The sequence below is a fragment of the Capra hircus genome, chromosome 3 (genome assembly GCF_001704415.2).
Source record: "Capra hircus breed San Clemente chromosome 3, ASM170441v1, whole genome shotgun sequence".
Taxonomy (NCBI): Eukaryota; Metazoa; Chordata; class Mammalia; order Artiodactyla; family Bovidae; genus Capra; species Capra hircus.
Window position 1 is genome coordinate 68,246,999 of NC_030810.1, and position 23,483 is coordinate 68,270,481.

The following is a 23,483-nucleotide window of genomic DNA, read 5'->3' on the forward strand; positions in this document are numbered from 1 at the left end:
TTAATGCTATTAAATAAATCAATACTATTTAAAAAAGAAAAAGAAGCTCAAATATCTTAGGCAATGATAAAATAACTGTAAAAGACAATTGGCAATACTGAATACTGAAATAGGACATGTTTTAACATGAAAGTCAATCATATAATTTAAAACAACATTTTATAATTTTTTAGTGGAAGCCAAACGAAAATATATCATTAACTTTCTAGTTGCCAAGTGAAAGATGAACTGTGCTCCCCAAGAAACTAAAAAATTTTTGTAACCCAAGTATCTTTATTATGAGAAATGTTCTTTGTTTAATTTACTTTTCAGGAATCCCTCTGGCTTACTGTTTCCAATTTGAACTACTATATTTGATAATTTATTTCTTTCTTACATCCTGAAGAAACATTGTTTTAAAAATAGTTTAATGTAAAAAATTTAAGTTTGCTTATGAAATCTGTGGTCAAACCACCTATTCTACTTGTATTCCTACAACTTGACAGCTGTTTAATAATAAAATCAAACAGAAGAACTATAAAAATTAGAGTTGAAAGGAGCTCTGGTGATTGCTAGTCTTCCTGCCAGGATTCTTTTTTTACCACTTAATTTCTGAACACTACTTATTATGCAGTAGTATGACTTCCAATTTTAAAAATATATTCTATTTGAATATAGAAGATGTTTATATCAATGAAACCTAATATAGGAATACTGGTAAACACAGACTTGGTATATTTTCAGTCAAAAGTTAAGAAATTTGATGTTTTAGTTAGACTCATCATTATAGAGACACACACAGTTTCTATTACATCTTTGGCAAAATGAAAATAATTTTATACAATTACTTTTTCCTATCTACTATATACTCCAGGGATCAGGAGACCATTGGTTGGGAATGATTCATTTAGTTCAATTTCTTAATTTTACATATCAAGTACGTGAATAAAGTAACCAGCTATGTATAAACAACATAAATCAAATGAAACACAAACTCAAGTGGACAATTTCTACCAGTGATAAAAGTAAGAATGTTTCACACTATAGACATTATAATTTTCTTAAGTCTTTTTTTATTTAGAGATTTTTCTGGTAAGGAGATATATCATAGGAAAGCAATTTCACTGGCAGTGAGGTATGTATATATACTCTACCAAAATACTCCTTATTTTAACTGCTTTTAACTTTATTTACATACGAAGAAAAGTATCAATGCATATCCTTGTTTCAACTATAGTATTAGCCATACTACATGAAATAAAATGAAATGGTGCTTGCATACAAAAACTGTTATTTGTAAAGGAATCTGATTTCAGATTAAAAGAACTAATCTGTTTTTGGAAGGAATTTAAAAGGAGAATCACAATTTATCATGACCAAGACATCTGCACCATATTTTCCATTCCTCACAGCACATTTATTTCAGTAATTCCATTATGTCGGTTCTTAGCATGAGCATAGTGTTACACGATTTTCGTACATATAATCACATCCAAAACAAGTTCTAAAATTTAAATTGTAAACATTCTCATCATATGTAGAAATATTTCAATTGGTATATTAAGTTTTGTTAACTGATCAAATTTGGAAGAGACTATAAATGAGAAAGCCTATTCTAAACCGTGTAGTGAGCATTGTTTATTAATTACATTTCTACAATGTTAAATAAAGAGGCAAACCTGTCCTGTAAGCATGTCAAATTTTAGGTAAAACATTAAAAAGAAACAAATCTGTTAACAAAAGGATGTCTTGCAATAAAGAATATTAGATTTTTTTAAAATCTATTATGATACAAAAATGTAAAGGGTAAATAGCATCTTTGTTGACAAAGTAGGAGGTAGCATGGATGCACCACTTTATTGTCTGAGAAATGCAACTGGAGTAAAGAATATTTCCTTACCACAAATAATTTCCAGGACTATGTACATATTTCTTTTAGAAATACTTGTTTAAACAAATCTCCCTCCACTTTTTAGTATAAAAAAAAAAACCGTTCCATGTGATTTAAAAAAAACACTTACACGTCTAGATAGAATAGTACTCTGCCCTATTTGAGTGAACAGTCTCAAACTATGAAGTACATGATATTTAATGCCCTAAGTTGAGTAAATTTAGTTAGCAGTTCCTGGTATTATACAAAACAGAAAATATATACAAACAAAATATAATATCTTATTTTTCAATGCAAGTCTTGTGGGGAATAAACAGAACCTTGATTCTGGTAACACTGCAGAAAACATAATTTTCCAATTAGTCTGTCTTTAAGTATCCATGTGCAACAGTTTATTAATAACTGCTTACATGTACTGGTCTTTCATTGAGTGAACACAGTTAACTGACTTAAATGTAGTAAACCTTAGAAACACTTCTTCCATCCTATATAAAATATAGAGACTACTTACTGTTTGAAGTACTCAATTTGCTCTGATGTCACTCTCATTCACTTTTCCCCATTTTCCTGCTTTAGTATTTATAAATGGATAATTTAATGTGGCTTTGAAAAAACAAGACAAAGAATTTCAAATTTACATCCAATTCAAATTTGCTATTTAAAAGGTTTTCTTGTTCTATGAAGCTGCTTCTGCCATTAGTAGAGAAAATGAAGTTTCTGTAATGGAGGCAGGCTTTTTGAGTAGTGATGTGACTTCCACCATGCCAGCTCCAGTCCGTGGAAGATTAGCGTTTACAATGTGTCGTTGTAAGTGCTTAATCCAGTCTTCCTGAACAGACAATGGTCCACGAAAGACCAGGCCACAAAACCTATAGAAGAAGTTGATAACAGTTCTCTTAACATGACCAATTCCCTTTATTTAACAGTTCTCTTAACATAATCGATTCCCTTTATTTAAAACCAATTCCCCCCTTCCAAAAAACCCAATTCCCATAAAATTCATGAACACAAAGGGCAAACTTTATACTGAAGATAGTACTAGACAACAGCTTCTAAATACCTGTGAGGTCAAAATGATTAAACGTAATATCAAAACTGCCAATTCATACTAACTCTAGTAATACCTGCAGAGATGGGAACATTGCTATAAAAATTAATTAAAAGGTCTTAACACCTACACATCTTAATTTCAAAATGCACTATTTCTTTTTTTTCAAAAATGCACTCTTCAATTTAGAATTCCTTAAATTGCATGAGGATGAGTATGGAAGGAAGTGTGAATGAGTCTGTATATCTACACTCAGAAGTACGAGTGGAGAGAAAATATACTTCCAATAAGCAGGAAGTCAAGACAATGTGAAAAACATCAAATTAAAGGAAACAAAGAACAGGAATAAAACACAACAACAAAAAAAGCCACTTTTACAAATCACAATATCATAGAGGCCCTTCGCTAATATAAAAAACTTGATTAGTTGCTGAAGTACAGCATATTATGAGCCATATAAGGTTTTAAGTCTGTCTCTGAAAGTTCATTTGTAACTTGATTTTTGAGACTGTACCTTCAGTCAAAAATTAAAAATCTCAAACAAAATAACTAGTACGTCTCAAAGCAAAATCTGAAGAAACTGAGCAGATTAGGTAATACAGACATATACCTGCATCGGAGAATGTAAACCTCGTCAGCACCATGAGGTAATGATAAAAGTTTCTTCTTGCTTCCGGATCTTGACCTTGATTTCTTTTGCTTACAATCTAAGGCTAAAAAGGGGAAGAAAAAGACTTAACATTTCTTATATATTCTAAGTACACATACATACAGATACTTCTTGGGAGGTCAGACCATCTAAATCAAGTTAGAAAATGTCTGCATTCATTCGTATTCCCTGAAGCATGCACTAACTTGCAGCTGGTTCTCTAACAGCAGTAATACTATCAGCATATACTCTTCTTGTACTCATTTTTCAAACAATGCTTAACCATACCAAATCAGAACTGAGAAGATAAAACTAAAACAACTTGAAATTACGAAAGTGGTCAATTACCACAGCAATGGCAATCTTTTCTCTTACAATCGTATATACATTATTTTAATATCTGGTTAAATCTTAGTTCCAGGAAAACTATAATGTCTTATATAAGATCATCAAGTTTGCATTTGATTACTTCTCCATTAATCAGATTTCACATACTTTGAAAACTTAGTAAAAAGTTCAATGCAATTCATCTTGAATTTTACAATAATAAATAGCTCTTAAAATTATAAGCTAGCCCTACATTTGAAAGGACAAAGAATGCTCAACTTTCATTTTTAAACTGAATCTGTATTGTATATACAAGCATATGTTCTATTTTACTAGAAAAATAGATCCAGATTATCTCACATAAGTTAACAAATGGACCACAAATTAAATGATGACTATTTGTTACATTATTTTCTATTTTAAAAATGTGATTAAAAAGGGAAAAAAAAGATTTTTACGTTAAAGTGCATCAAAATTCTAGTGCTAACTGTTCTTGAAATTTGTTACTTGACTTCTCCTTTAATCATTTATTTAAAAAAATCTAATTTAATAAAGAAAAGAGATTTTTTTCATAGGTAGGAACAGATGGGACGTAACATTTTATTCTTTACATACAACTACACCATTCCTTTGGACAAAGTGATGATAGTATTCCAGGGTGCTGCTGGTCAATTAGCAGGAAGAGATGGTAAGAATTTATCTCTAGGGGCCCAAGGGGGAAGGGAAACAAATGTAACAGAAGAGTTGTCCAAATGAATTTTCTTCTGTTAACCTGTCATGTGAAATGCCCTGGAAAAATTCTAGGGAAGAGAGAATAGGAATTGGCTATTCAATGATTGTGTGAAATGAGTTTTCAAAGTCCAGGTTCCAAAAGAACAGATGCTAATATTAAAAACCAGTAAACAGACTACTGTTTCTTACAGTAGTCAAGTGGCAATGCTAACAGAAATGTCATATAGAAAATTAAAAACCATGAGAAGCCTAAATCTCATTGAAGCCACTGTCTTTTGCTTCCTATCACTTGCCTCTTTAAAAGTCTTTCTCTGTTTATCCTCAGAAGAAGAATCTAATAAGTAAAGAACTACAGGAATTCAAGTTATGTATTTAAGAACGGCTGCTTCAAAGCTAAACAACCAAAATCTGGAACAGAAAAATCTTACAAGGTTCTCATTAGTTAGCTCATACAAGAGCCTGGCACATGGTAGGAACTCAATGAATACTTCTGCAACGAAAAATAAAGAAAAACCCAGTAATTTAACCTTTGACATTTAAACAGCATATGAACAGAAATTTGTTCTGCCACTGTGTAATATATACTGTAGTTCCTGCAGAACACTTCTGCATCATTTGGTTAAGTGAACATGTTGCTAGCAGTCACACTTTTCTTCACTTGCCAGTCTAGCTTGTATGTAGAAACTAGGTTCTTCACAACCAGTAGAAAGAATGAGGTAACACATACTCTCTAATCAGCACATTCTTCTTTCTAGTTGCCTCGGTGAGCAATTTGAATTTAGGTGAATTTCAAAGAAATTCATACACTACAAGAGTTTAAGGAACTCAAAAAGGGTTAAGTGCTACTGGATGTCAGCTCCTCTTTTCTTATCTATAAGGTAAACCACACACAATCCCTGTCTCTGTTACATGGAATAGGGGAACCATTTGGTGTATCATGAGATTACAGACAGAATCTTTGATGAGATTACATACAGAATCTTTGATGAGCTTCCTGGGTTGTCAAAATTGCCACATTGTATTCAAATTTCTTCTAAAATGTAAATAAATTACTGTAGGATACAAATAAAATATATTGTAACCATCCTTTAAATATTTGTTCACAGAGTGCTATAACGTTAGGTGTGTAAAGCAAATTGAGGAAGAGGGACAGAGGGTGATGGGGAAGTCTGTAAAAGAATGATATACCAGTCAGTTATAAAACATTTAAATCACATTTAGATGCTGTGATACTTTAAAAAAATGGAACTGGAAATATTTACTCAGAGGTGTAGAAATGTTTTTTACTTTAACAGAGGGAAATAAGAGTTTTTCTGACTTTTGATATTATATGAATTCTAGAAACTCTGAAGTTTAAGCTGTCTTATGAATGATCAGATCTAAATTTTAAATGAGAATACCATAGTTTTTGTTGTAATTAATATTTGAAGGTATTATGAGTTTGGAAAGTAGGACAACTCTGTCAGCATATGATTGAGAATCTCTAGTACTTAAGAGTTCTAAGTAAGTTTAGGGAATAACAAGTATTGAGAATCCTTGGAAACTTGTCCATAAAGTTAAAATGTTAAAAACCAGGGGCCTCTGGTAATTACACCTAAATATCTCTATTATCTTAATATCTCCATCACCACTTTAAAATTTCTTATCCCCTGAAATGTCATTTATGTTAGAACATAAAATATGAATACATTTAACAGGAATATTTTTTTTCTAATAACAACATCCAACTGTCACCCCTACAATACTGCCCAAAATTTTAGAAAAATGTGTAAGAATATTTAACATATTATAAATATGCACACAAAAGGGACATCTATATGGTAATCTCTACATTAAAAAGATGATTAACACAAAGTGTTCCACTAAATGAAAAAGATGATGTACGAACAAGACAATTACACAAATGTTCTCAAAACAGATTTTATTACCTCAAGGGAAAAGCCATTTCATTCTGGACTGTACCAGAAATCATTAGAACATTAAAAACAACATCACTAACGGAAGTCAGTTTTAGTATAATGGGGCTCATCAATATTTCTGACAAACTAAAAGTTTATTTAAGTTATTTATATGAATAATCTGCCAAATAGATAATGTTATATTAATAAAAGGCTTTCTTTACAATTTTATTTGCCCTTATTTGTTACTGTCAAAAACCAAACCAGACATATACCGTTTTTCTGTTTCAAAGTATTTTAAATCTAGCATTGTTTGCATACTTGAAATTTACAAAATTAGTTAAATTAAATTAAATTAGTTTTGGAAATTCTTAATTTTTTTCTCCTTGAATATAACTGCTTCTTCAGAAATGAATAAACCCAATCACTCAAATCTTCCTATTTAGGGTGGCAGATAATATTTGAAGTGATCAATTTTAACCATTAGACTGTAAAAAAAAAATACTTTGCAGTTATCTGATTTATAAAGGATCCACATTGCTACTGGTAGTAATATTTTACTTGTAAGAAGAATAAATTGAGTTGAGCTGTAAGGTCATATAAATATTTTTTAGAATACACCTTTCAGTAAAACAGCTAGCTGTTTTGATAGATAGGAATGAGACAGAAATACAACAGACTATGAGCCCTCAAATAGAACATCCAACTGCTATACTACAAAATACAACAGTTGTGTCTAAAGAACTGAACCGGATCAGTGAAAAGCAAATCAATAAATAATATGATAAATTCAAGCCTGCTTTCTGAGACATTAGCTTTATACACAGAAGAAAAGTAATTTACTTTGGGTTCTAACATAAGTCCTTTTGCCACTTCCACCTTTCTGCCCATTATATACATAATTGCTTCAGTGAATTTCATTTTCTTTTTAATTCACTACACAAATGACCTCAAAGAATGAAGTTTTCTTCTTAGAAACATCTGAAGCCTCTATGGTCAAGAACTAACATTGTAACTAAATTAAATTATTCATCACCAAAATATTGTTATCTGCTATCATCCTTCCCTACCCGTTTAGTCAAAAGCCCTATTTCATCTGTTTTGTTCCTACCTGATTGTTGCCATATTGAGGGTAAAGTCAAACCTAATACAAGGGCCACGTTACACACATCCAGAATAAGAGGCATTCTAGAGTGTGTGTGTACACACACACACACATATATGTATATATACATCCCTTCTAGAGAAAATTTCTTCTCCATCTAGTTGACCTATATAAGGTGGGCAGGCCAATGGTAGCTATGAGCTCATTCAGGATAACAGCAGGGATTAAAATGACATGAACAGATAAGTCAACATTCTTAGCACCATTAACAAGCTGATGATGGAGGTAATGCCAGTGGTGATGTGGGAAGAAGATACTTATGTTCCAAGAGGTGCAGAGGTGTGAGATAGATAAACAAACTCAATTCTAGTTGCTGCCATTATCCTTCAAGACCCATAAGCCCCAAGCACACAAAAGACTGTGCAAACAGCATTTTCTTCCCCTCAGCCCCAACTAAGGGGGTGAAGAGAAACGTGTTAGCTTGTATAAAATAGGGATGTGGGTTTGGGGAAATCATTTGTTGAGAACCTAAATTCTTTTTTCTTCAGTGTATACTTTTCTCTTTGCAAAAAGTACTTACAAGACAGACTTAGTGGGTGTACAACTTGTGCAGTCACACAGCATCCCACATGGTTTAATGCTCTGTTGTTACAGTCTGGATATTCCTAATAATTTCTGAACATGAGGTACTATAATTTCATTTTTCACTGTATCTTGCAAATTATGTAGCCAGTTCTAGATTCTGAGTAGCAACTACCCCAAATGAGAAAGGCTGACCTCAGTTCCACCTCTTGATCTCTTGGCCCATTAAAAAAAAAAAAAAAAACCTATTAAGAGAAAAACTGTTAAATCCTACTCTCTGTAGCCCATTAAAAACGGAAAGGACTTCCCTACTGCCAATACCAACTCTTTGGTCCTACCTACCAAAAACAAACCATAACTAAACCAGTGCCATAAACAAACCAGTCATTACTCCCAAAATGTACATATAAAGAAGTTTAAGTAGTTCATTGTTATGAAAGCAATGCTCCCCTTCCAATTGGAATTAAACATATATAATTCACAACTAGCAACCTCAGAAGTATATTTTCACCATCATTTTCCCTTGATATTTTCACTCTAAAACTGGATTTATTTTTAGTGCCCTAAGTTACTTTCATTAATTTTTAAAGTTTCTATTCTCAATAATGAAAAACAGTAACTAACCTAGGATCACAGAGCAATTATGGCAAAGTTAATTTGGTACTACATGATTTAACATTTTACTTGGAAGAGGATGAAGAGAAAAATATTTGAAAAACAGATTTACTTTCCTTCAAGTTTATGGCTTAGTATCAGTCTAGAGGATTCAGGTGGCTTGAGTTTGCCCTACCAAGTAGGAGGCTGTATTAATATTAATGGTAGCAACAGCCTTATGTGCTTGGTTCAGAGAAGTTATCTACTTGGGACTAGAAAAAGTATATATATTCAGTATCTAAAAACCTATTTCAAAGTAGAGGGAATGACTAGTAAAATAATATTTGAGTATTATTAGTGCAAAGGGGAAAGCTAAACATAAATATGAAACTTTATCACACATTTTTATAGACAGAAATTGCAGGCAGACTAGTCTTTCTAGGTTGCAAAAAGCTAAAAGCTAATAATACCCCAGGTACAAATTGTTTATTGTTTAGTTAAGAGTAAATAGGAAAGCAAATCTATTTTACCTCTCTGTGGTAAAAGATAAGAAAATAGCCTTAAAATTACTCCTTAAGGTAGGTTGGATTTGCATGCTGTTTTACTAAACACAATAGGCACTAAATATCCATCTCTTATCTAAGACTAAGACATACCTAAAATTGGAATAAACATTAAAATACATAATTACAAATCTGTTCTAAATCACATTTAGAATCACTTGAATACAATCCCATTCCCTGGTCTCTAAAAGTGTCAGTATTTCCAAATTATCATTTCATATTTATTGGAAGTAATTAAGTGATTGTTCCTATAAAAATTAGTTAAGTAAGGAAATGACCTTATTGAAAACTTTGTTAAATTATTTTTACTATAATCATGTCCACCATAGAGTTCAGAATCATTATAATAGTAAATCAAAATGTCACAAATCCACAATCTCAATAGATCTTTTAGCTTTTTATCATTTTGAAGTATTTTTTACACTCCAGCCAAAATCTAAACTATTATCAAACACAGTGTTGACTAGGTAATTTCTGGTTTAGCTAACTTTTAGCCAAGGCCACAATTAAACACACTTTAAGTGCTGGACAGCAAGAATTAACCTTATTCCTCAAACTCTAGACACAGCAAAAAAACAGTAAATCTCACTTTTCCACTTTTTACTTTAGTGAGGGACCACCAGTCTCAACAAGCCATCCTCTTGCTCTAACCTCCAAAAGAGAAAATCTGTGTATTATTTTACTATTTCCACAAAGCCACTTAAAGTAGATTTATCTACAGTTTAGGTCTGGCCAGGAACATACAGTGTTATTATAAAATCTACTACATTTTAATTCATATTCATATTATAAACAGCATTCAAGAGATTTATGTTAGAATAGAAATCATAGCAAACACAACATGAGCACTGAGGTTATAAAGATATCAGACAAGTTAAAAAATTCAAACACAAAAACTGTCAGATCCAGATTAAGTCAACTGTTAAGAAAAATCAAAACTCAGAAAATGAGTAAGCCACAGAACTGATAGGAATGTTAGGAGACCAGTTAGGACTTTTATGAAAAACAAGATATTAGTCAAAAAAGATTATCAGTCAAATAGAATTCCTAAACACAACCTATGACCAGTAAAAAAGCAGGCATCATAAAATAGAAATATTTTATGCTGCTGCTGCTGCTAAGTTGCCTCAGTCGTGTCTGACTCTGCGCAACCCCATAGACGGCAGCCCACCAGGCTCCCATTTTATGCTATAATAATACAAAACTCTTAGGCTCCATTCTCCTAAAAACAAATGTACTGATTCAGTTAAGTGTGATTGTTTGCTTTGTTAACAGTAGACAGCTAGATAATGAGGTGTTGCTAGATAAATGATGGCCAGAGGAGTAAAGAAGGTTATCCTTCTCTTACCACACACCACAGTAGCAGATTCATTACCTGTATGCTGGTATAACCATCTTCTCAATAACAAAGCTTAAAACTCTGAGCCATCTCCATCTTTCCCCTTATTCTTCTACCTCTAAATAATCTGCCAAATTCTACTTAATTAAATTCCACAATCTTATCCATGCATTTTTATTCCTCCTTTATATTCCAACTGCCATTATCCTGAATCAGGACTCTTAAATGAACTCATCTACAATTTCTCCACTTCCCCACCAAATCCTTTAATTTTTATTTAAAAAGGAGTTTCAAAAGTTTCACACAAATTCATTTTAAAAAGTCTTTACTGGCTGCTCAACAAAACTAATTTCAACACTATGGGTTAGCATGCTATTAATAGCATTCTATGTCCTTTACCTGTCCAACTCTATTCCCTTTTCTCCTGCTTCTCAGTATTTTCAATAAACGTCTCACACAGTTCCAAGTTGCTTCTTTGCAGGTATGCTCCTTCCCTTCCCCGACTCCCATTACCATTTCAATTAACAGTCTTTCAAGGTCCAAATCAGATGCTATTTCCAAAAGCCTTGCTTGGCCCTAGTCTGGTTGAAAGAACTTCTTCATCTGAACTTCCTCAAGTATTTCATGTACACTTACAACTTGGCACTTAACATGTGTTTTGCTTATATCATACTGTAACATCCAATTTATCTCTTGAGTACTTAGCATAGTACACAAACCACCTTGAAGAAAATGTGAATTGAATTAGTGAATAAATCAGCCAATCACCTTTTCGTATTGTGGGCAAATAGCCCAATTTTTGCTGGTATATGGAACAATTAGCATTCGTTCAGGTGACTCTAAATACTTAAATAATTAAATTATACCCAGGCCGAAATAAGAATAACAGTTTAAAAACACTACCATCGCAAAGTGGTTAGGATGAAATCAACTTTGACACTAGTCTTCCATTACCTAGAAAATTTACTCAACTTGAACAATTTACTATGTAGCTAATCCTAAATAAATCATACATTACTGTGCAGACAAATATACAGATATATACCCTTAATGAAGAGTAGTACCACAGAGATAAATTATAGCCAGGAAATTACAGAAACCCTTTCAGTGTCATGAGGAACACCTTTTTAAAACATAAATTGGTACATGTCATTTCCTTATTTAAAATATCCTTCAGTGACTTCTTAACATTTTTAGCAAGCACTCAAAGTATCAAACTCCACCTTTCTGGCATTATCATCGTCCCAAACACCTATAACTAATTCTCCCAAAAGGAAAACTCCTGAATTCCAAATTCCATCCCTTTATCCCATACTATGTTGTTCGCTCTACCTGGAATGTCCTACACTTCATCTCTTCTTCCTCAAGCTACTCAGCCTTCACACTCAGGGTCTAGCTGAAACCTTACAAGGCCTTCTGTAACAGTGTTATTTGTCCTTGTCCTACCAGATCACTATCATTAAGTTTCTGCAGTTGGAGTGCAAGTTCTTTATAGCTTCAGAGTTAGCACAGTCCTGGTACAACAGTCAATGACTAAAAGTTTTTCTGAATGAATATGACTGCTGATTTTATTTTTCTTACCCATATTAAACATTATAAGAAATATACCAGCATGAGCTATCTTTTCTTTTTCTTTCTTTTTGAGGCTCTATCTAACAATGAAACAATTAGTAAAGCCAGCAAGGAAAAACAAACCCAACTTAATTCCCAGCTCCCCTTGAAAGAAGGCCTAGACTAGAGAACTTGAACTCCTACAGAACATAAAGTAACATATGATCCACTGGTTTGCTTAAACGTGGATGGCATGAAAAATAAAAGTGACTTTACTAAAAAAGAATGTAGATACATTACATTAGTGGTATTGACTGAAAGGACTGAGTACAAATTCAAGTTATTTTTTTCTCATTGGAAAAGTGATTCTTTAATTATAATGATGAGTCTGTTGTTGTAGAAAAGCAACGATCATGCTTTATTTTCAAAATGTTATCATGGGAAGTATTCTGAAGATAATGAAATGAAGCTTTCCTCCCAAATATCTGCATATGTAAAACTATTTTTCTTGCATTAATTTTAAGTATCTAGAAATTCCCAATTTATTAATACTTTAAATGCTGAAGTGAGGAGATTAAAAAACATGACCTACAGATAAACATTTGAATATGAGTAAAGAAAATTCACTTGCTGCCACAAGTGAGTGTTATGATTTCCAAACTATTATTATTGTTGATTCTAATCAGTATTAGTTTCCAAACAAGACACTTAAGGGAAGTGTTTTCAGTCTGTGTGTAGTGGCTTCTCACCGGGTAGAAATCAATTCACTGGGTCATGACCAGTATTAATTTTTAATGTGAAAGAATACAACAGAAAATATCAGAGTACATCATACTCAATTCAGATGAGTGAATCAGTGAACAAGTGTATATATGTATGAATATACAGGGTCAAGATGTAAAATGGAATTCCAATAAAAATACTGAATACCACGGTTATGTTTCCTTCTTTTTAGGAGATGACAGATTGCTATTACCACAGAAAAGCATCATACGAACATGCATTCATCTTAGGTATATCTCCTTTCACAACATTCTCTCTACATCAACTCCAATTATTTTCCTTTATTTATCTGTCAAAAATTCACTTTTACTTTGACCTCAAAATTTTTTATTTCCAAATTAAGTTGACACAATTCACTTTATCTTGAATAATTTCAAATATTAAAAAGTTTTAATAACCAGAGTGACCCTATAATTTATTGTGCAATCCAGTACACTTATGAGAGTGAAAGAGGCACTATTACTCAGTCACTCTGTTAGTAGCTTAGTAAATATACTGTTTCAAATACTGCCAGTATAAAAAATACCATTTAACTAATTATAAGAATATTAAACACAAAAGCCAATAAAGTAAAAGTCCAAAACCATTTAAAATAAACTGCATGAAATTTCTAATCTTTAATGAAAACGAATAATGTTCTTATTAGACTATACAAAGAATCAACCAGGAAAAAAATCTGTGCAGACATGTAAAACAATCTATAGAGAACAAACCTGAAAAAGAAGTCTACCAATAATAGTATAGTCTATATTAACTGTAAAAAAATTCTTGAATAAGAAGTACATCTTGAATTTACAGTAATGTAGGATATAAAGTAACCCTTTAGAAATAGCCTCTTTAGACAAAAATCCACTAAAAAACAGTAAAACAGCTTCATGGATGATTATCCACAACTGAAGGCACATGGAAATCATTAACAATTTATTTGAACCTGCCCAGTGGATGATAAACTAGGTCAGTTCTGGGCAAAATTTAAATCTGTGAAGTTTACTCTTTTTTGACAACTGAACTCCTCTGTTCCAAGTATGCCTACCTCTTTCATGTCCTTAATTTCCAAACTTTCCTACCTTCTTCATTATTTCCTTTTACTTAAATTAGGATTTATATCTGTGATCATTGAAATGAGTTTGATGTTGCATAATTCTGGCATCTTGTAACTGTTACACACACACACACACACACACACACACATACATACACACAAAGATTTCTTAGGGCTCCAGATTTCCCCAGTTCTGTATTCTTTCCACTTCATTTTTAGTTGGCATCTCCTCTTTCTTAGCTTTTACCAGAGGAAGTGCCCATGGATGAAAACCTTCAATGGTTATCATCTATATATAAAGCCTACATATAGAAAATATTTTATCTATGGATGATAAAGTACATGTTTCTGGGATGGGGGTCATAGTGAGGTCTCAAAAATGTCAATAACCACCTCCCCAAAAGAATAGAGAACTATAACATTAGAAGTATTTGAGTCATCAGTAAATAAATATTTGAGAAACAGAGGAGCATCCTTTTCATTCTCTTCAGGATAGTTGGAATATTTCTCTTTCTCAAAAAGCCACCAGTTCCCAGAGACAAGGCCAGGAGCTGGCGGCTTCTAAGAAGGCTTGGGAGTTTATTCTACTATAGGAATCAAAGCATGCCTTGATCATTTCATCAAGGATCTACGGTTTTTCTTCCAAAGTAGGCCACATAATTAAAAATACACATCAATCAAATCTGCTTGGACTAGGAGAATAGAGATTTAAGTTCTACTTATTTTCCCTTTACATTGTTTCAGTTTTGTGATATACATGAATTAAGGTAAATTAAAAAAAAAAGATTCTGTAATTTATTCCTCAAAACGGCATCTACGTATTCTTAAAAAATAATGCCTTTTACTCATACGACTTGAGGAATGCCTTACAATAACTCAGTGGAACCCTCCAGGATAATAGGCTGGGACCATTATTTTATACCAGTGAAAATAATATGGAAGAAGAGAATAGGTATGTGGAGTTTATAAATGTAATACAGAATTCTCCACTTAGCAAACAAAAAACATTAATAAAGCTGATAAAAACTTCTTACTGGCATGAATAAGCAGCAAAAACATCTTCCATGTAGCTCTACTGGTCACGATTTTTAAAAGCAGGGGAAATGTTTCAGAACTTCCAAGGTACCATGCGATTTTTATATTTCTTAAAAGTGGATGGGGGCTGTGGAAAATACCATCTTTTCTTCATCTTTTCATTTCCCTTCTCTTTGGCCTAGGACTGCCTAATACACACTTTTATATTTTTAACACTTCTGATAGATATTTTGGTTAGCATTTAATAACATTTCAACATAGCATCCCCTTTCTTGATGCCCATAAAAATGTATCCCCATTCATCTTGTATTACTTTTTTCCCAACTAATGAAATTTTTCAGATGATAAAGTGTTCATGAGAATGCACCCTTGGTCAATGGAAGGTTATGATCAGTTATTTATTAGCAATTAATACTATATTCTGAAGGATTTTCAGATGAGATAAAGGCATTTTTTAATGGACTACAAAATCTAGACAGGAGAGATCCACCCCCCCTCCCCAAGTGGATATTTAGTAATGTGCCCAAATAGAGTGGAACAGTTTCTAAAGTCTTCTGAAATCTAATGCAGGCCTAACTCATTTCTTGGGCTAGGCCTGAATTAGACTGCATGTTCTCTCTTTCTTTCTTTTTTTCCTTTTCTTCATGATCACACCATGCAGCTTATAGGATCTCAGTTCTTCAACCAAGAACTGAACCTGAGTCATGGCTGTGAAGCCCAGACTCCTAACCACTAGGCCATCAGGGAACTACTTTCCTTGCTCTTTCTAATTAGAATCTTCACCAGAACGCTCCTCACCTTGAACCCAACTTCGCTTTTAGGATTTTCCATTGCTGTCACTCTGTATGTGATAAGTAACAGTGATTAAAAACAAAGGCCTCGGGATAACACAGCCTTGACTGAAATTTCAAGTCTGCTATTAGCTGCGTTAAGTTTTGGACAACTTGCTTAAGTTCTCTAAAGCTCTAGTTTCCTATTAAATACAGATTATAACACGTACAACTAAAATGGTGGTTGTGGAGATTAAATGTTATGCATGTAAGTTGCATGCAGCATAGTGTCTAATGCATAGAAGTGTTCAATATAAATTAGTGGCTATGATAACAACAATGATTTCCTGCTTCTACAGTCTCTTATTTTCACTGTCCCCTACCTCTAATGTCTGCAATCACCTTGCAAGACTGATGAAGCTAGAAGTAACTAAGATGTCACAGTAGGAGGACTAATCCAGTGAAGTAAAGCTCACTCTACTTCCCTCCTTTTAATATAAATGGTCAGTAGTTACCCCAAGTCAGTTAAGTCAGGATAAAGCAAAGAAGCAGAAGAAAGACACTAATGTGACTACAAGTGCTTCTTTGGTGGCAAGAACATACTGAATGTAAGCCATAGGAAGACATGAGGAAGAATAAAAAAGCTGGATAAACAACTAGAAGAAAGCAGAAGGCAATGATCTAAAAGAGCAAGAGAAACAGACTGGAAAGAGATTTTTAGGCAAAAGGATTTATGCAGATCTATTTAGAAAAGAGAGTATTTTAAGATGTCAGAGAGATGGAGTTTGCTAAAGCAAGGTTGCTTGAAAGGCTACAAACAAAATGAGCAAGGCATTCCATAGGATTTAAGAAGCAGTATTACATATGAGTAAGCTAATAAAATTTTCACAAGCTAGCCATATGAAAAGGTATCTGCAAGGTTGGGCTAACCAACCAAAAATAACACAGAAATGTGCATAGTAACATTTATGTGCATAGCTGTATTTATTAATGCTAAATATAGCTTAGGGGCATTAAATGAAAAATCTATTCAGTCATAAACACAGGCCACTATTAAGGCTAGCCCCTTCAAAAAGTTGATCTATAGACTAATGAAGACTTGTTCATTTGCTTATTTTTCTAATCTAGCTACATATCTGAAATTTCACTGTAATTTCCTTGCCAAATAAAGCATTTCCCTAAGCTAGAATCCTTTTTTACCAAAGAGAGGTGTCTTACTAGAATCTACTAACAAAAATAAACGTAAAAATAGTATAATTTAAAAATCAATAAAAATAATGTAGACTCAAAAGTTTCCACACCTCTATTGGGTTACTTTTTCCTCAAATCAAGGCATTAAGAGCTAAATGAAAAACAATAACTTAATTAAAATTATATCCAATAGTTTACAAGTTGCTGAAATTTAATGTGTGTTCAGACTCAACTGCTGCTTACAAAAGAAAGCTATAAATATCATCTGAACTAGCACCAGTCTGGTGAGGAAAAAAAAAGTGTATTGTATCAAACAGACTTGCTGTGTTATCTGTTCAAACATACCTGTACCAGTCAAAAGTCCAGCACTCTTCTTTCGTGCATAAGCGCGTAAGTGGTTGGACAGGCTAACAGCACTTGTAAACGTCGTATTGCAATGCACACATGTTCTAAGCTTCACAGGCATACCTATCATTCAAAAGAAAACTATAATCCAGTTCTCACTTCAAAAAGTGAAATTTTCTTAGGTAAAAGCGTGAAGAAAAGTACCACAATAAAGATGGTTTTAAAAAACGTTCATTGAATTAGCTTAAGATATGGAGGGGAAATTAAGTTAACTATTATTAGTTTGTAGTTAGTATTTAGAGGCAACCCATGCTCTTTTGGAAAGGGAGAAGAGGAGTTGTCTTGAACCCTTGAGTATCTTTGGATTTAATACCTATTATCACTTTCTTGCAGATTTCTGTGTTACGCAGATCATTTCCTAAACCTAAAATACAATCCTGTGATTTGAATTGCACAGTTCTGTTGAGAAGTTTCAATGTTTACAACATTATCAATAAAAAAAAATTAAGAAGTCTAGTTGACAAAGTGGTAATTAAAGTGTTTTACCCACAAAACCGTAAAAGGCTCAATACTAAATTAGGCTTTCTGATGAAGTCTGGGAGAAAAGGTGGTAAAACACACCACTGAACAGCTGTTAGACACAACATTTTATTCAGGGCATTTTATGTTCACTACTCTGAATGCGCAATCAATAATGAAAGTTAATGATCTGAAGTTTTTTCCTAAAATCTTTGTGCTAAATAAATGATCAACATGCTAACATCTCAGTCATCACAGTAGAGAAAACATGTTGAAACAATAAGAAACTCCTATCTTCTCAGACAGCCCTCACGCCCCCAACACATTTCAACTGTTTTTTTTTTCAACATTATTGTGATAGCCACAGATACACTTTCCCCTCTCTGAAGTGTACTACACCTTGGCCAACATAACTGCCACATCTTGCTTACATTTTATCCCTCTGAAAAATGTTGAAATATTAGCTTTGAAAGACTCTCTTTGTACAAAAGAAAGATCCCTATTAACCAGAAGCCCATACAAGATAAATTGTTTTTCAGACCACTTACAATACAAGACAATCTTTCCTCAAATCAAATCTGCATTACAAATATTTAGAATATCCCAATGTCTGCCCAAAGTAAACAAACCAACATTATAGTAATTTTATTCATTATTAATTCACTGACGAGTTACTTTTACCTTCAACCTAGGGCTAAAATTATGGTATCATCTAAACTAATCTTCAGCATTCTTAACATCCAAAAGAAACCTATACAGACACAACATTTCTCTAGTCTAAAACCAGACTTAGCAATACCAAATAAAGCTTGGCAACTTTATCTGCCACATCATTTGCCAACTCATACAAAATATTTCTTTGAAAAGGAAAAACTATGGGTGCACAACCATTAGGTTAAACCATCTGTTCTGTTCAAATAGAACATGTTGTAAAATCTGAAATCCCAAATGAATGTTTTATACTCACAACAGTCCTCCAAAACCAAACTATCTCACAATACAATGAGGAATTAGAGAGGGAGGAAGTTTCTTTGGGTTAATGGCAACACACGACAAACACCAATCCATTCTGTTTGTTTGACCTACACAGGAGGAAAACCTGGACAACTACAATCTTGAAAACAAATTCACTCTGGAGCACTGGCAAAAATATGACAGCCTTTTCAGTAACACTATGCTTCTGAACAATGTCAACCTCCCATCCAAAGAACCATCACCCATCCATGACAAATTTTATTTTTATAGATCAGTTTTTTGTGTGTTTTTGCTTTTGTTCTCACCTTGCACTGTGACCAAGAAATGAGGCACAGAGACTCCAATGCTGATGAACATCAACTGATGATGTATATAGAAATAACAGTGTAACCAATCTTTGTTCTGCAAAAAAGCAGCTTAAATAAAGGATTCTGAAAAAGTATTTTCTATACATGTTCCACTAAGGTAAACATAACTGTGTTTAAATTATGTAAGATAGTCATAAATGTCCTCTTACCTGAGTGCATAGTGAAGTCCATTTTTTGTGGTTGATACATCAATGGACTATCTTCATTTAGTGGAAGAACACATTTCTGAACAAACCTCTTTCTTGCAGTTTGATTATGGATCTTTTGAGGAGAAACAGAAGAATTCTTTTCTTCTCCCATCCTTTTATTTTTAAGCAGTTCTATCAGTGTAAGAGACTGATTCTTTTTTCCACTGGGCAGTTCTGGTTTAGTTTCATCATATTCATTTAAGAAACTCAGCCCTTCTTCCTCTGACGCAGACACTGATAAAGCTTCAGTCTTTAGGCCATTACGGTATGCTTCAAGAGGTATAACATTTTGAGATAGAAAGTCATCACTTGATGCAAGTTTCTGAGCTACAAATGGTCGAGGAATAATACGACGACTGTTCAATGCCTTTAAGATTTTTTCATATTTTTCTTCATTTTGCATCATCTCATTCAGAACACAGATTGGAGATTTGTGAGCATCCCACTTGGTCTTTCCAAGTCTTTTCAGGTGGCCTCTAACATGATTTGATAATCCAATTTTAGTATCAAACCAACCACCACAGAGCTGACAAGTGTGTTCAGAAGTGGTTTCAGACTTCTCTATAGCTAAAAAAAATTTTTTAAGAGTAATATCAGAATTTTTTTTATAAATTGAACTCCTCAAAACAAATTAACTCTGAAATATGAAATTATGCGATTCTAATGAAGGCCAAATTTGTGCACAACGTTCAAATCCTTTGAATTCGAATATGGACATACTAGCCCAAATTATCCACGTGAAAACTTACCTTTTCTAACTCGCTTAACAGGTGTTCCTGTGCCAGTTCTTTTGAAATGTTGCATTTTGTCACTTGTGGCTATTTGTTCTGGTGATACAACATGGCGGGCTTCATAGCTTAATCCTGCTCTGTGAAGATGTCCCCTGACATGATTTGATAACCCAACACCTGTTTCAAATGTTGCTGGGCAGTAAGGACACGATTTCTTCTCGAGAGACAAATCAGTCCAGTGAAAAACAGAACTATGCTTTGACAATGCAGTTTCTGCATTTTCTAAATGCTGAGAATCATGAATCTCATGCAAAAAGTTATTAGTTCCACCATCTTCATAATATTCAAAATAAAAGCCATCATTCTGATCATAACTAAGTGTAGCATTTTCTTCAGACTGTTGACCTTCCACCTTGCTTTTAAATAGAGGGAATAAGTTTACATGTTCTTGATTAATATCATGATAAGTTTCATCTTCTATAGTCTGTGTAGTGTAGTCACCTAGCTCAACATTGTCCCAGGAACTTTCATCTTCTGTTTCATAGCTATCTTTCTTTTCGGTAGAATTAAGTTTTTGCAAAACAACAACGGTCATCTTATGCAAGAAATCTGGATAGCTATCCAAGTCTTCTCCTCCAACGGAACTTTCCTTCTTAGATTCCTTAACTACTCTCTTTACAGCTACACGCCTGTGGTCTTTGAAGCTTTCTGGTCTTTTGGTGTCAGAGTTATGAGGGTCTGAAATAAAACTATTGTTGTGAGAATTACTTGATGAAAACAAATGTAAAGAATTTAATGAACTAGCTTCCTCTTTTTTGAAATGCAGAGGATATGATTCACCTGATTTTTTGATCATTCTGTAGTTTTCATATTTATGTCTATATAAATAGTTGCTATTTGCCTTGGTATTAGATTTTTCTTTTGCTGTTTGATGGAAATACTTAGGTTTTTGGTCAATGCTGCTTTTAATCATAACAGTCTTGTGAGGAGAACTGTTTTGATTGCACACATTTACACCTGACTGGGCGATGCTTTTCCGAGCCTTTTGTATTCTGTGTGGCCGTTTATGGAATTTTGAAAAATTACTTGATTGTGAGGATGATCCAAATGTTCGCTTTACATCTTGTTTTAAAGCAGAATTCTTTGGAAATGTTGTTGACTGTTGTTTAGTTAATGGTTTAGGACTATCAGTGTCTATAGGTTCTTCAATTATGTCACTTTTTCTTTTATCAAGCCCAAGAGGACTGCCAAATGAATCAATGCATGATGATGAATGCAAGTACTCCATGTGTTTTTTAAAAATACTCCTGACTGAAGTAGTAAAAGGACACATCTTACATATATAGGTAGCCGATTTTTTGGATGATCCTATAATGGGGTCTTTCATGAATGTTTTTTTGTGTGTTTTTCTCTGGACTACATCAGAACTGACAATAGGGCATTTTACCACTGCTCCATGGGCAATTCCTCGATGGCATTCCAGCTCATTTTCTGTCACTGCCATAAAGTTACACTCTTCACAGCAGTAGTACCTTTTATCTTTTTCATGGGTTTTAGCATGCTGCACAAATGTTTTAGGGCAATTGGTACCAAACACACACTGAGGGCATTGTAATCGTGCACTTCTTCCTTCATCCTGAAGTTCTTTCAATTCACGTATTTCCTCCATCAATTTCTGTCTTCTTTCTTGGTGAATAATCATATGCTTTAGCAGTGAGTTACGATCTCGAAATGTCCGTCCACATTCTCTACAAGCATATGGCCTTGGGACATTAAGATGACGAAAGTGGCTATTCCCATCTAAATGATACATCATATGCCTGTGGAGATGCTTTTTCTCCCGAAAATTCACATTGCACTTTGTACAGGGGTAGAATGATGGCTCTTCGGTGCTGAAAGGAACAGGTGACTCAGAATCACTTTCTTCACATTTCTTTTTTAAGGTATTTGAAAGAAAAGTGCTAGTATGAACAGGTGAACTGTCTTCTCCACACTTATCTGAATTAAAAATTAGATGTTGAAAAGTATCCACAGATTCCAAGTCTTCATCAGCTGATTCAGGTTTCACTTGTGATAATGCATATGTCCGTGAGTCTATTGCTTGCACGTCTTCATTCTGTTCCATAAAGTCTACTTCTAGCATTTTTGACTTATTGGGTACACAGTTAGAATCACTAAAGCAATCTTCGGTATAACGAGTTATCTTGCTTACATCCATTTTTCGCTTTCTCTTTTTTTCCAGACCTACTTTAGAGTGAACTGGAGCTTTATCTACTGTGTCATCATTAGTTATAAGAAACTGAATGAACTCTTTTTGGGGATCCCAGTTTGTATCATTGTCTGACCTAAATTCATCTGTACCTGAGGAAATTCCTGTTAATGTACTGACACAATCATTTTTTACCAATAAATCTTCACTATCCTCACCCACCTCTACTTGATTTATTAAAGTGCTATCTGACTTTATACCACTCCCTACTGAATTCTGAATGTCACAACCAATTGAAGCAGAGGTAGGTAGTTTTTTAATGGAATGGGTTGGATTCTTAGCATGTGCTACATCTGATAATAAAAATAAAACTTGATGTTGACTTGCTTTCTGTGGTGTAGACAGCTGAAGATCGGCTGCCACCTTCAAACCTGAACAAGATTCTGTTGTGGGCTGATCCACAGGCTGTCCAGTGGTTAATGAAACACTGCCTTTATTCATACTGGAAGTCTTAGTTAAGGAGGAGTGTGAAACTGGTCCATTAACAGCAGCTCCCTTAGGCAAGATAAAGTTTTCACTAGAAACAGTAGGAGCACCAGCATGTATAAACAGAGTAGACTGGCCTCCACTTAAGGCTTTTTCAGATTTGTCCTTTGACAGTTCTTCAGGCAAAGTGAATGTATTGTTTTTCTGAAATGATGCTTGACAATCTTTTGGTTTATGAACTCCACTCTCTTTGTCTGATATAAAACTGCTGTCATCTAGGAGTTCTTCTTTAGCACCAGTAACATCGGTGTTTATCTTCAAATCATCCATATTGTTGGTAAGCCCATTTAACACATTTAGTCTAGAAAATGGAAAAAAAAATTTTAGATTTGCATGAAAGAAAGAGTATCCTTAGAACGCATGGAGAGTTGAAAGTATACATTTTTATTAGCTTAATTCTACCCATTATATTAAGACTGTAATAATTTTTCAAGAATGAAGAAACACTTTAAGAAACTGAAAGATTTTTAGTGTTGCAGAGGTTAATTTTTCCTTTGTGTTAGGCAACAACACCCCCCAAACT

General features: G+C 33.6%; 1 protein-coding gene across 14 annotated transcripts in view; it reads right to left on the minus strand.

Annotated features, from left to right (window-relative positions):
* ZNF644 (zinc finger protein 644) overlaps window positions 1,033-23,483 on the minus strand; it is a 95,252-nt gene continuing 72,801 nt past the window's right edge. For 6 of the 14 annotated variants that reach the window (XM_018045741.1, XM_018045742.1, XM_018045740.1 and 3 more), the window contains 5 exons: window positions 20,224-23,261; window positions 19,436-20,041; window positions 17,425-17,547; window positions 3,529-3,631; window positions 1,033-2,739 (listed from right to left, as the gene is read on the minus strand). In XM_018045741.1, coding sequence (XP_017901230.1) covers window positions 2,547-2,739; window positions 3,529-3,631; window positions 17,425-17,547; window positions 19,436-20,041; window positions 20,224-23,261 — 4,063 coding nt within the window. In that variant the 3' untranslated portion in view covers window positions 1,033-2,546. The remainder of the gene's footprint in view (window positions 2,740-3,528; window positions 3,632-17,424; window positions 17,548-19,435; window positions 20,042-20,223; window positions 23,262-23,483) is intronic. The other 8 variants (XM_018045749.1, XM_018045750.1, XM_018045748.1 and 5 more) reach the window with 4 other exon arrangements.